The following is a 13,260-nucleotide window of genomic DNA, read 5'->3' as shown; positions in this document are numbered from 1 at the left end:
CTGTAAGCTTCAAGTTTGAATTTTTTTTGTTCGTTTGATTTCGTTTGATTTCTGTTACGATACACGAAGATGGGGTTTCTATCGATCGATTACGGGACTCCGTACCATGGTGAGGAGGGATATTGGGGACCGGTGACGGCGACCATAGATTGGTGTGAAGAGAACTACGTGATCTCGAGATACTTTGCTGAGTTTGTCAACAGTATTACCAATCTTTCTTTCTTCTTCCTGGCAGGATACCACTTATACTCTGCCGTGAAGAACAAACATGGGGTTCTTTATATTTTCATCGCAATCGGTATGGCGTTTGTTGGTTTTGGATCATGGCTGTTCCACATGACCCTTCGCTACGAGTTTCAGCTCATGGATGAACTTCCCATGATATACGTGACGGCAATTCCGTTTGGCTATCTTTTTGGCCACAACAAGCCCCCAAGAACGAAGCTCTTAGTTCATTTAGCCACTGGGTTTTTTACTGTGTTGCTTACCGTGGTTTATGTCTTCATCTACAAGAACCCTGCCCTGCACCAAGCTTCGTATGCGGCTTTGAATTTCAGCATTATCTGGAAAACCTTGAACAATATCCAGTTAAAAGTGAAAGACAGAGCTGCTCAGATCTTTCTCTATAAAATGCTCGGGACTGCTTTCTCCATGTTCATTTTTGGGTTTCTGATATGGAATCTGGATAACGTGTTTTGCCAGTACTTGATCCATGTCAGAAGAAACTACCTTGGCTTGCCGTACGGGATTTTCATCGAGGGTCATGGATGGTGGCACATCTTCACAAGTCTGGGAATTTACTACTTCGTCACGTATAACGAGGTCCTTTCCACTTGGATGGACGACAAACAAGAGGATTACAAGGTGGTCTGGCACGGTCCGATATGCGAGGTTGTTTTGAAGGACAAGAAGGATGTGGCCAGAAAGGAGCAATGATATTTTACTACAAAACAAGTGTATACAGAGGAGTTGAAGTAGAAGATCAGAATGATATTTTCTTCGTAGTGTTTCATGGTGCTTGTAGAACGTTCCTGCATGTTTGTTCCAACGGCTCGCTCACATTATACAAGCCTTGGGAAGCCAATACACGAGCACAAACAAACTTCAAATTGTTATCCAGAGCTTCTGTATGAGGCTTCACTTGCTGCTGAGGAATGCCATCTGGCTGGTTCTTCAGAGAATCGCATAACTGAACCGTTTCGGTAAGTACATCTTCAAGCTTGAAAGATTCATAGCCATCTTCTAAGAGTTTAGACTGGACATCAACGAAGACACTCTGAGAATGAGTTATTGGACCCAAACAGAAACCCAAGAGCTTGATTCTTTCAAAAACAAAAGGAAACGGTATTGCAGATTGTCCTTTTGTGAGCGCCATCAGCTTCTCCAGAAGCCCAATGATTCGATTATTAGCAGATAGCTCTGGCTTGATAGAGAACAACAGAGCCAAAACTTTGCAAAGGAACACCGATATGTAAGTCTGTCTGTCATCCTCTTGCATGGGCCTAGAGGAATCAATGAAAGAGGCTAGGTATGATATCATACTCTGTGGGTCACAGAACAACACACTAAAACGGGCGGAAGTACTATTGTTCTGAAGCGCCAAAACAAAACGATCCAGCGTTTTGAGCAGTACCGATGAGACTTCTTTGTGATATGTGAACAATGCGTCATTTGAGAGAAAATGGCCAATCATCTCTTTGAAGCGAGCCATAGGCGCAAAATCTGAAAAGAGCTCGTCCATACTCTTTTCGTTACTGACCAATTTTTGAATCACAAATGCAGAATTATAGAGCTGAAAGTTCGGCTTTTCATCACGCAATTGAGAGTTGATTGTTTCCAGAAGGAGACTCATGAATTGGGGGGTTTGCGTTTCCAGTGAACGGATTACCATGCTTTGAGTCTCCCCAGATACCACACAATTTCCCAAAATGATGCAAAGGGAAGACGAGCCAAACTTCGAGTGAACGCTTTTGATGCAAGCAGAGAAGCAATCCACGAAGTGTCTATCAGGTACCAAAGATTCGTTAGACGACAAAATCTTGACACAGTCAAGACCACGATCCAGAATCTCTGCAGTATCGTATTGTTCGAGTTTCGCCACTTCGTCAAGGAAGTTGACGAGCAGAAGAAGCATTCTCTCCATTTGGCTTTTTTTGAAGGTCAGGTTTTTAAACTCTGACAGCCGAGCAACTACAGAAAGCAAACCCAGCTTCTCCTCAGCATCCAGGTCATCCTTGGTATCTCTGAGATCCCCCAGAATTCCTCCAATGAGCTCAATAAGATCATCTAGCTCGACCTTGTATTCCGAACTGATCGTTTCGAGCGAACACAATTCGTTCATAATATCCAACGACGCCTCATATTCATTAGATGACCCTGACACTCCAGACTTCAGGTTATACATAACCGAATCTAACAAATTATTTTCTGTACGAACGCACGCCTCCGTCAAGGCGGCATGTGCCGCTTTGTAGTCCATTTGGAAGTTCATAACGAAATGGCAGACCACAAATACAACGTCTGTGCGTATTCTGAGTAGTTGCGGGATAAGCTCAAACAACGGCTGATACAGTTTTAACACGCGAGCTCTGTTCAAGTCGTTATCAGCGACATAATTGGCCAACATTCTGAAGATTGGCCGCATGGACTTGGACCTCTGCAGCTCCAATGCCTCTTCGAAGGCCTGCTGATCATCAGAGTGAAATCCCGATAACTTTTCGCTGCTTTTTAAATTATTGGTGACAAAATGGATAGTTAACGGAATAAAGTCGTCAAGCAGAGGATCTTCTCTGAATATTGGTTCTCTGAGTATTGTTCCTATATCCTCGTAGAGCGAGCTGAGATTCACTGCGTCTGGACTGGTCAGACTAATATGCGAGCTCTGCAGCTTCGAGCTGTCCGGCCAAATGGCTGTCTGAACCTGATCTATTAGAGATCGCAGACGAATTTCGGAGATCATTTAATATAATTTCGAGGATAAACCGCTAAGCACCATCTTCAACAATCGCAGAGAAAATTACGCCGCGTCGATGATTTCTTAGAATCGTGTACCCGATCCAAAGATAACGCAGGCCCCTCCAGAGAAGCCTTACGAATGAGGTCGGTCATCAATAATGTAGTCTCGGTAAAAATCAATATTATACAGTCACTCGGATTGAGCGTGTCGTATGAATGCAAATATGTATCATGCTTTATATTAACGATGGTGGTGATGCAATCTCACCTCTTTGTACCATCCTGAGATGTCCTCTCCTCTCGTACCAACCTCTCGGTCGACATAACCTTCAACGTTACAGTCATTCAGCCAATAATGGTTCGACAGTCCGGCAGCATCCATTCGCTTTTTGGGGTCAGGAACCAACATTCCTGAGAGAAAATCGGTGATCTCGTGGGCATCCGTCTCACTGAATTTGTACTTCTCCATCAGGACGTTTTGCAATGGCCATGGCTTCAAGTTTTTGATTCTTCTGAGACGCTGCAGGTCAGAATGGTAAAAAAGTTTTCCATTACGACTGACTGCGATCAGTTCTTGAGGAATTGGCCCAAGCAGCTCGACTATTTGGGCAAGATGGTCATCATTTTTGCTAAACGATCTTCCTTCAGTGGGATCAAACAGATAGTCTCCTGTCAGTAGCTCAAATATCAAACAACCAACAGACCAGATATCACACGAGCATCCCCATTGGGCACCCAGTATCACCTCTGGTGCACGATATTGGCGAGTCTGAACGTCATCCGTGAAATGGTTGTAGATCCAGCACGCGTTACCAAGATCTGCGATTTTGACCCTTAGAATGTCGTCATCCGCAAGCTCCTCAGCCTTTGGAGGCTCCCATTGATGCAATCTTTGTTCAGCAGATATAGAGATCGACGAAAGAGATTCCAGCACTCTCGAGTGGTTGTCAGAAAGATCTTCCATATCAAAGTTGGAAACAGAGCCTCTGAAGGGAGTGGTGCCTGGCAACGTCTGGTTCGTGTCCAGTGGAGAAACAAAAAACGAGTTGCTTTTCGAACGTAATGGTGATGGTAGTGGTTGCGAACCAGTGATTAAAGTTTGTCTTCTGGATAGACGGCCTTTGCGAGACATGGTTCTCGGGAAGTCATTCGCCTCGTCAATAGAAGCAGAGATATCAATAGGAGATGTCTGGTCGCCCAAAGACGCAGATGACACTCTAGTTGAGTGGACTCTTTTGAGCATCTCCTTTCTCTGTTTTTGTGCATTCTCTAAAAACTGTACAATCTGTTCCACATCTTCTAGCTCAAGCAGAACATTCTCCGGCTTCACATCTGTATGCACAATACCGCACAATCTATGCAAAAAGTCCATGGCAAGCAACACCTGCTTAGCAATCTGCTTCACAAACTTGATGGGAAGACCTTTGTGCTTGTATCTCCGGATCAAACTCAATAAGTTTTCTCCTAATACCTCGAACACCATGCAAATGTGCACACCATTCTCTCCTTGGTGGTCGAAATAGTCCAGCAGTTTCACCAAATGCTGGTGTCCTGGATGCTCGGGGTCCGTATGATTCAGCTTAGAAAGTAGCTTTATCTCGTCTATGGCGGTTTCGCGGTAATTTTTCGCACTCCTGACTATCTTCATGGCAACATGCTTGTTGTCTTCGGTATCTTTAGCAAGCCACACTGTCGAGAAATGGCCCCAACCCAGTTTTCTCACCAGTTTGTATCTCTTTCCCTTATAATATTCGCCTATATATGCCGGATGGTATCCTCCTGGAATATAATCGCTGGTATTCTCTTCGTTTTCTGGTTCCAGGGGAATCTCAAAGTCTTGCGCCTCATCGTCATCGGAGTCGGAATATGAGGAATGCGACATTTCGTCGGAACGCCTCCTTGGTCTCAGCCCCTGAAAGCTGTTATTATCATCATTGATGGTTCCTAGCTTTGCATCCACCTCTTTGGCAATATCACGATCTTCCAGAGCCGCGTCTGGCGCATCTGCTGTCTTCAACGCCAAAGAGAGTTTGGATTCATTTTGAGCAGCGACGGGCGCCACGTCTGCCCGTATGGCTGACTTGTCAAATGGCCCTCCTTGCGGCATTTGACTTAACCAAAAACGAGCCTTTTTATAGGAAAACTAAGATCACTATTCTGCTTTGAAATGCCAATGTCGAGACTTGAAACCACTCAAACCAACGCTGAATATATAAGCCGTCAATCAACTTTTGGTCAGCTCCTTGAACAAAAAACAGCTCAATAAACAAATTCAAGAACACGATTTGAGCCTAAAACAAAAGATGCAGAAGAAACTCGGAACAAAGTCTTACATGTTGTAGGACAGATTCTTTCCATCGGGTCAAAATTGTATGAAATGTATCAGATGCCGCAACCGGGCTTCCTAACGCTAGCCAAACGGCCAAACCCTCCAATTTTGGGTCTCCGGTTTGTTAGTGGAATAACCTTGAAGTCACGTGCCTTCATTTTGGCGTGTTCCAATATATTGCTTCGTTTTAGTTGTCTCGAGTGTTCTTCCGCCAGCTCCTACTAGTATTAAAAGGGGTTGTTCTCATAAATGCACAAAGGGCGGTTTATTTTTTGTTCAAGGACCGACCCAGAATTGACTTCTATTGGCCAAACGAATTCAAAGTAACCGATATTGGACTCTTCAACCAGAGATAAGTGCTGTGGCTCCACTCTATCGGTAAGACTGCCGTTATGAGATAATAGAAAGCGCAATTTCAACGGTTTTGCGGGGTTGCTTTTCTTGGTTAAAGTCATCACAAGCCTTTGCATGAGAGGTGCATTTCATACATTAGAAGATTACCGTTTAGAGCAAAGCAATGCGGACATAGGCTTTATCTCCGCTTGTGGGTTCAAGCAGGGGATGATCCACAAAAACATATAAATAGTGAGATTGTTCCCCGCTCGAGCCAAGCGTACCCAACTTCACTTGAGCGACAAGAACGAAAAGAACGACTCAGAATGGGCGAAATTCCAGAACAATTGTATGCCAATCTTGGCGATTCCGGGTTGAAGGTTTCGAAGGTGATTGTGGGATGCATGTCCTTTGGTTCGAAAAAATGGCTTGATTGGGTGCTTGAAGATGAAGACAAGGTGATGGAGATCTTAAAAAAGTGTTACGACAGTGGAATTAGGACATTTGACACGGCAGATATCTACTCCAATGGTATTTCTGAGATACTGCTTGGAAAGTTCTTGAAGAAATACGAGATCCCTAGAGATAAGGTGGTGATCCTATCCAAGTGTTTCGGGTATGTCGACAAGGACTTTCAGTACAAGTCGTTCCAGTATCCAAAGTTTGAGTCTTACAATCGGTCGGGGCTTTCCAGAAAGCACATTATCGATGCTGTTCAGGCCAGTGTGGAGAGGTTGGGAACTTATATGGACGTCCTCCAGATTCACAGATTCGATCCGGATACCCCACAAGAGGAAACAATGCGGGCCTTAAATTACGTCGTTGAGCAGGGCTGGACCAGATATATTGGGGCTTCTTCTATGAAGTGCTACCAATTCGCAACGTTTCAATTTATCGCTGAGACGCATGGCTGGGCCAAGTTCATTTGTATGCAAAACTACTACAATCTGATTTACAGAGAAGAGGAAAGGGAAATGATTCCGTACTGCAAGAAGACTGGTGTTGGTATCATTCCATGGAGTCCTATTGCCATGGGTCTTTTGGCAAGACCTCTCGGTCTTGATCAGCAATCGAATAGAGGCAAGTCTTTGGCCAAGAATGTCGATTCGTTAAGTGCTAAAGATAAGGAGCTGATTGGAAAGGTGGAGGCTCTGGCAAAAAAATATGACGTTGCAATGGCAACGGTTTCAATAGCCTGGGTTTTGGCTAAGGGCTGTTTTCCAATTATTGGTTTGAGTAAACCCGAAAGGGTTGATGATGCGTTGGCAGCGATTTCTTTCCAGCTGACATCTGAGGAGATTGAGGATCTGGAAAGTTCGTACGAAGCCAAGGATATGCAGCAGCTTGCATAGCCTGTAGTTGCAAGTGTACGAGCAGCTATGCGTGCAAGGACTTCAGATGCCTACACATGAAATCTTGAAATCTGTGACGTATGCGAACTAGGATTGGGCTAAACATCGCACGGCCAATTTGAGTACTCTCAAGTCTGAACGAGTTTACAAGAGTATTCCCCATAAGTTCGCTTTGAGGAAGATCAGGCACAATGATTGGAGTGGAGAATACCAGTCATCAGATTTTTGGAACTGTGTAACCTAAGCTTTATACAAAAAACCTGGTGCTGATCAAGATATTACGAATAAGCTGATCTTGGAGCTGTGAAACAAATGCGATCCCTTATTTCGTTTTTCGTATCAACCCGTAGTGATTCTGTATTTTTTGTGAACGTGTACAAGGATAGTGTACCTGGATAGTGTACGCCATTCATAAGCCGTGCGGCTCAGTGCGGCTCAGTACGGCGTTCTATGATCTGAAGCTATACTTTGAAACCCAACACTACCGCCCAACATATGTGGACGAGGGATGAAAGGGGTCCATATAAAAGCTTAGGGGGAAAATTTACTGTAAACATTCTCCTCAGTGCTCTCCGAACTGTAAACGTGTAAATCTTTCTGGTTTCTGAAACTTGAAAAGTGGTAGGTTGAATGTCGTCTTTATCAGGAGGATTCACGGAACTTAGACAATAAAGGCAAGTGATAGAAAAGCCTTCGTCGCCATCTGGATCGTTCAAGTATCGAGGGGGACCCGCGAGCCGATCCTGAGCGAGTTTAGAAGAATCGAGTGCCATTAAAGTTTCACGATCCAAGTACCAAGACGTGGACAGGGTCTGACACTCCGTATAGACAATATAGTGGAAGACATCTTTAGACCTTGAGAACTAATTGGTGATATTGCGATCATCGTGGTATTGTGTGACGGCGAAGGTAGTTGGTAACACTTAGGGGTCTGAGGGATCGATGTGGGTAGCCATACTGTCAAAATCAATTCCAGAGCGATCGCCAGTAGTGAACACCAATGTAATTACATCACATCATTGTGCCATGAGTGTGCATTGTCAAATACATTCTCTGTGTTCGTTCTGAGTCTGTGACCGTAGTAATAGCGGGATGGTAGGATATGTGGAAGTAGCTCTCAGAAGGAAAATGGTCTTCGTCTGTTGAGATGGAAGGGGCCATGATTATGCCTGGAGGGAGCAAAGTGGAGTCTCAAAAGATAAATCCGCATATCAGATGGAGCAATATATACAAAGTAGACTTATATGTGAGTTTTATGAAGCAGAACAGTATACAGTTCAGTGTGGGGATAAATTTTGAGTTTCCCTCTGTGCGATTCAAATCCCGATTGTGTTTTGCACGACGAATGGGTATGACGTCTAATCCATATTTTTATACAAGAGAATAGATCAGATGCCTTTGCGATGGGGCTGTTGGTGCTCGCCTACACTATAACGTGCGAACCTTTATTCCGTATTGTGGTATGCCCTTTATGTTGAAAATTGTGTGAAGAAAATATCACAGGGGCCTTTATGAAAACATGAATGTCGAAAACAATTTGGCATACTTCTCCCCAAACTACATATACAGATCTTTACTTGTTGACTGTGTCCGGCCCGTATCTGTCCTCCTCTCTTGAGGTAGCAGAGAGCAGGTCTTCAGTAAGCCCTTTGATATAGCATCACGAAGAGAAGACCAGGAGAAGTGGTGTCTCCGGCCCACAGCCCTCACAACTAGTTCAGGCCTCTTCTAGGTGCAAAGGTAAATGTCATACGTGGTGAGATAAAAATATGAAATGTCATTGTGACCCGTTATCAGGAGTGCTTGTTTCTGATATCCAAAGCAACGTCGTTTTTGTATGATGGTAGGGAGGAGTACTTCGAATGGTGGTGATTTCTGCCAAATCTGCTGCTCTTGGGCTTGCGCAAATGCGACAAGTCACGATGCCCCTTGTTGATGTACAGAAACGCATACATTCCAAAGACCGCAATGATCACCATGGTGGGAATAGTCATCACCACGTAGTATACATTGTCATCAGTTCCTCCCATGTCCTGGAGAGTACGGTCCAGCTTCGAGTTCTTTCCAACAACGCTTTTCTTGATGAAGTTGACCAATACCATGTTGGAAGGGTCTAGGAGTTGAAAGTCTTCGTCGCTGACAGAGTCTGGTTGAATGTAAATCGCCACCTTCTTGTGGAATAATCCCTGGAGCCACTCCTCTTGCACTTCCAGCGCGAAGAAGCCATCTCGGTTAAGGATCCACTCGGAAGTGTAGAAAGTTCCAGGCAAAGCACCTTCTGTTCCGGACAACCCGGAACTATCATAGTCCAGCTTTGCGTCGCTGGGTAGTAGGTCACGCTTACCCATACCCTTGTCACGAGAAGATTCCTTGATGTAAGCCAAATGAATTCTCACGTTTGTTGCTTCCTCAAAAAAGCGAGTGTACCACGTGACGAAATGCGTGTTTGAGGCCTTCATATCGGTGTTCTCTTTTGGCGTACAGAATGGTTCACTGCTCAGGTGACCAGCCCGACCTTTCTTGAAGTAGAAGTCTGGAGTGCATCTCATAAGGGGATTCAACGAAACATACGTCTGATCTTCGTCAATATACTCGACCTCCTCGTGAATTGCATCAGCGGGAAGGTTATGAGCCTTCAGATCCTTCTGGTTGTAAATCACGGTTGTTGCAGTCTGGAAATAGGTCGACAAATCAGGCTTTCCGTTCTTGATCTGTCCATTCTTCAGCTTAGGCTTAACCGTCACAGGAGTACCATCTTTCTTCAGAGATATCCAAGGCTCTAAGCCGTCGGTTTCCTTGGGTGGCTTTGCACTAAACGTCACTCCAGCAACAACAGTTGGTGTAACAACCTCTTTCTTGGTGGAGTAAATGGTTCTTAGCCATGGCTTGGGAGTCTCACTGGTACTGGATTCACCATTCTGTTCTGCCAGCCATTCTTTGTTGTAAATAGCCTTATTTTTCCTAGCTTCTCTCTTCTCAAATGCAATCGAACCAGTGGTTTGCGCTGGGATGACGGTCTGAGTGGTTTCCTGTTGGACAAGAGTGGATGTCGGTTGATCCGCTAAAAGCCGGTAGAAAATCGGATTAGCCGAACAACTCAGGGCCAGCAACAAAAGTGCGACCAACGACTGAGTGCACTTCATTATTGTTTGACAGCTCTTGGGAGAAGAAGAAAGCTTGCAAAACTCCCGTGTTCCGAGGTGTTTATACCACGAGTGCCGAGCCAGAAATACAGGGTTCATAACCACATATGAGAATTTCGTGTGCGGCTGAAAAAAGGTCATGAACATGGTTGGTGGATATGTTTGGGAGGTGATTCCAAACATGTAAAATAAGGGATATCAGTTTCGACTCTACAATGTAATATCCAGTCATAATGCATATATAGACAAGTCCAATTGTCTACCCTATTCTATAAAAATAATCTATTAAACCGTTTCAACGCCATTTTTTTGACCCCATTTTAACATCCATTATCCAAACCCTTTGACTTCATCTTCCGTTCTGCAACGACTTCCACTTAGAAAGAAGCTCCATGAACTTCAGAAAATCATCTTCTGATATCAACTGGCCGCTGAACCTCAATCGCTCGTAAGTAGAAAGAAGCTCCTCTAATAAAGCCGGGTCGGAACGTTCCAAGTTGCCATCGTCCATCAACGTCATCACCTCTCTGAAGCTCATCTTCTGAGGAACATTCACCCATTCCCGATTGTCCATAACTAAGTACCCGTTGTACTTGATCTCGTTGCCTATGATCCTGACAACGTTCTCGTAAACCAGATTATTGGGTAAAAACCCAGCAGCCGGGTCGACCAACTTGCTAGGTGTCTTCCTATGGATCTTCTCATTCTCTTTCTCACCAAACAAGTCAATCTGTTCAACATCGTCGTAGTCCTTGTGATAGTATAATCCTGGATGTTTGACTAGTTCGTGGGGCATTGCCCTTGCCGTGATCTTCTCGCATCGTATGAGTTGCTCTTTGATATACACGGCACACTTTGACGGTATATCGTTGGCATCAGTGGGCATGTAGGGCTTTGGGATATCTTGGAGATGAACTCTCAGGACATATATCCGGAGCGCATATATAAATATACACAATCCGGCAAACAGACCGCAAGCAATTAACACGATGAGCGTATTAACTGCAAGATGCGACGAAGTTTTTGATTTGATAATAACGTCTATCGGAACAATTGAGCAAAGACCCAGAAACACAATAAAGAATAAACCCAGGGATATTGAATACAGCCAGTTGAACACTGTTTTGGATATGGCAAAGATGTGTCGGCCGCCTCCTGTGGTGAGAGCTTCTGGGGGCGAGTCTTCACCGTTGAAAAACAGTATTCGTTGAGTGTAGTTCATGGCTGGTTAGCACAAGATCAGCGCCGGGCTTTGCCACAAAAACACTTCTCTAAAACGACCCTAAACTGATTGTTGAAGAGAAGAAAATACGATAGTTGTCAAACGATGGACTGGTCGAAAAGAGATGTTTTCAGCCTCATCGGTCCGGACACTACTAGCACCAAAAGATATCAAGTCTTTAGGCGGTGGTTATCATCCCATTCACGGCATTTCTTTCGAATATCTCTCTTCAGCATGTCCCTTATGGAGATTATCGCTCAGAATCTTGTGCACTTTCATCTTTGGACGAGCATTCAGACATTCCCAAAGTCTTCAGCGAAGGGAACCCCTCACGGAGTCGTAAGAGGTGTTCCCCCCAAAAAACTTTCAGAAACAACCAGCATATCATCAACTGGTGAAACGGAAAGTTCAACAACAGATAAGCCAGACGGAGATACCTCAGAGGAATGGGTATTACCATTGAGTATAAGCGACAAATTAACGGTGGAAAATATTGAGCAAATATTTGAAAGCATACGAAGCGTTGGCTCCTACAGGCCGAAGAGGATCATAGCTGGACTGCTTGATGATGATGGCTCAGTGGTTTATTATTTTATACATGACGGCCTGGTCAAGCCCAGGAGCTGAGACTCAAAATTTGCACTCATATCAGCGTATTTCCATAGTTTAAGATTGCATTTACCAAGCCTGGATATTCGCTGCTCCGGGGAGATCTCACCAAGTCGGAACGCTTGATCTTGAACTCCATAGACTTTGCCAGTAGCTGAACCTTGGCAAACAGCTCTGGATGTGAGTCGGAGATGTACGTTCTCATGAAGCAATCTGGTAGCTCTGAGTAGGTCTGGCTGAATATGTGTGCCATGAACAAGATCTCCGATGCTGTTGGTGCCTTATCGGATTCCAGATCAATGACCTTGGTAATCTGAGACAGGTAGGTCTCTGCAAGATAGATACATTGCATGTTGGCCACAGCCCCTTTCTTAGTCAAAATTTCCGATACCTTCTGGTCAATCTGAGTCTTGTAAACATTGCTGAGTGTCGGTATTGCCTTGAGTTGATCTTTCAGTGCCTTAATCTCCTCGTCGTCATCAGAGGCTTGTCTAGTACCCTCGGTCAACCCCACTGAGTTAGCAGCCTCGACGGCCTCTTTTCTGAGATCCAGGGGCGGCGCATACTGCATAGGAAAAGGCAGATAGTCTTTAAATTTGGATCTAGTGAAGCGCTCGTAGTTTTCTCGGTTGACGAGATATGTGTATTTTGTAATGACGGACAGCTTATTTTCGATGTACTGCATGAGACCACTCTCCACCAGTTCACTCTCGTAATTGGCGGCCGCAGTCACTTTGCTTGGAATTTTTTTCTGCAGGTACTGCACAATATTTTCAAACCCGTTTACGTATGTTTCGCCATCTTTCAAAAAAGGTAAACTTCCAGAGGGTGAAATGAACGTGTTGGAACTCGTTACTATGGACAGGTCCGACCGATGAGCGTAGAAAACGACTTGATACCAGGCAATAGCTAACGATTCCGCATGAAAAATCGCGATGTCCTTTTCGGCTCCCCAAACGTGAATTTCCATTGCAAATCTTCCAAAAAAACGACCAGATCCAGACCAACTCTGAGATGTCAGCCGGATCTAAATAGTAGTAAGCTAATATCTACATAGTGATTGAATGTGGCACAGTGTACCATAACCGCTGATGACTTGAGGTTTTCGAAGTTTCTTGTTTCTTCGACCTGTCCTGCTAACATCACTTCGAGAAAATAGTGACTTTGAACTGGATATCCATCCAATTCATCGGATTAAATTTTTCCGAGGCCATTCTGATTACTTTCATTGTGTTATAGAGAACACGTGCTCAATTGAAACCCTTTCAAAACGAGTTGACTTTATCGCTGAATACACCTTCATTTTCCTCGATCAAT

The 13,260-nt window shown here is 44.4% G+C and overlaps 8 protein-coding genes across 8 annotated transcripts; 3 read left to right on the top strand and 5 right to left on the bottom strand.

Annotated features, from left to right (window-relative positions):
- Positions 1 to 69: 69 nt before the first annotated feature.
- KUCA_T00000370001 (uncharacterized protein) lies at positions 70 to 936 on the top strand (the record flags this gene model as incomplete). The annotated part of the gene is made up of 1 exon (XM_022604903.1): positions 70 to 936. The coding sequence occupies one exon, from the start codon at positions 70 to 72 to the stop codon at positions 934 to 936; it is 867 nt and encodes a 288-aa protein (XP_022456425.1).
- A 73-nt stretch (positions 937 to 1,009) lies between these two features.
- KUCA_T00000369001 (uncharacterized protein) lies at positions 1,010 to 2,959 on the bottom strand (the record flags this gene model as incomplete). The annotated part of the gene is made up of 1 exon (XM_022604902.1): positions 1,010 to 2,959. The coding sequence occupies one exon, from the start codon at positions 2,957 to 2,959 to the stop codon at positions 1,010 to 1,012; it is 1,950 nt and encodes a 649-aa protein (XP_022456424.1).
- A 237-nt stretch (positions 2,960 to 3,196) lies between these two features.
- Positions 3,197 to 5,062, bottom strand: KUCA_T00000368001 (uncharacterized protein; the record flags this gene model as incomplete). The annotated part of the gene is made up of 1 exon (XM_022604901.1): positions 3,197 to 5,062. The coding sequence occupies one exon, from the start codon at positions 5,060 to 5,062 to the stop codon at positions 3,197 to 3,199; it is 1,866 nt and encodes a 621-aa protein (XP_022456423.1).
- Positions 5,063 to 5,943: 881 nt separating this feature from the next.
- KUCA_T00000367001 (uncharacterized protein) lies at positions 5,944 to 6,969 on the top strand (the record flags this gene model as incomplete). The annotated part of the gene is made up of 1 exon (XM_022604900.1): positions 5,944 to 6,969. One exon carries the CDS (start codon positions 5,944 to 5,946, stop codon positions 6,967 to 6,969), a length of 1,026 nt encoding a protein of 341 aa, XP_022456422.1.
- A 1,793-nt stretch (positions 6,970 to 8,762) lies between these two features.
- On the bottom strand, positions 8,763 to 10,295 carry KUCA_T00000366001 (uncharacterized protein; the record flags this gene model as incomplete). The annotated part of the gene is made up of 1 exon (XM_022604899.1): positions 8,763 to 10,295. One exon carries the CDS (start codon positions 10,293 to 10,295, stop codon positions 8,763 to 8,765), a length of 1,533 nt encoding a protein of 510 aa, XP_022456421.1.
- Positions 10,296 to 10,461: 166 nt separating this feature from the next.
- On the bottom strand, positions 10,462 to 11,334 carry KUCA_T00000365001 (uncharacterized protein; the record flags this gene model as incomplete). Its single annotated transcript, XM_022604898.1, has 1 exon — positions 10,462 to 11,334. The coding sequence occupies one exon, from the start codon at positions 11,332 to 11,334 to the stop codon at positions 10,462 to 10,464; it is 873 nt and encodes a 290-aa protein (XP_022456420.1).
- A 234-nt stretch (positions 11,335 to 11,568) lies between these two features.
- On the top strand, positions 11,569 to 11,961 carry KUCA_T00000364001 (uncharacterized protein; the record flags this gene model as incomplete). The annotated part of the gene is made up of 1 exon (XM_022604897.1): positions 11,569 to 11,961. One exon carries the CDS (start codon positions 11,569 to 11,571, stop codon positions 11,959 to 11,961), a length of 393 nt encoding a protein of 130 aa, XP_022456419.1.
- Positions 11,962 to 11,977: 16 nt separating this feature from the next.
- KUCA_T00000363001 (uncharacterized protein) lies at positions 11,978 to 12,913 on the bottom strand (the record flags this gene model as incomplete). The annotated part of the gene is made up of 1 exon (XM_022604895.1): positions 11,978 to 12,913. One exon carries the CDS (start codon positions 12,911 to 12,913, stop codon positions 11,978 to 11,980), a length of 936 nt encoding a protein of 311 aa, XP_022456418.1.
- Positions 12,914 to 13,260: the final 347 nt, after the last annotated feature.

This window comes from Kuraishia capsulata, genomic scaffold (genome assembly GCF_000576695.1).
Source record: "Kuraishia capsulata CBS 1993 genomic scaffold, Kuraishia_capsulata_scaffold_1, whole genome shotgun sequence".
NCBI classification, from domain to species: domain Eukaryota; kingdom Fungi; phylum Ascomycota; class Pichiomycetes; order Pichiales; family Pichiaceae; genus Kuraishia; species Kuraishia capsulata.
Note: the sequence above shows the minus strand (reverse complement) of the source record. Positions and strands in the feature narration are given on the sequence as shown.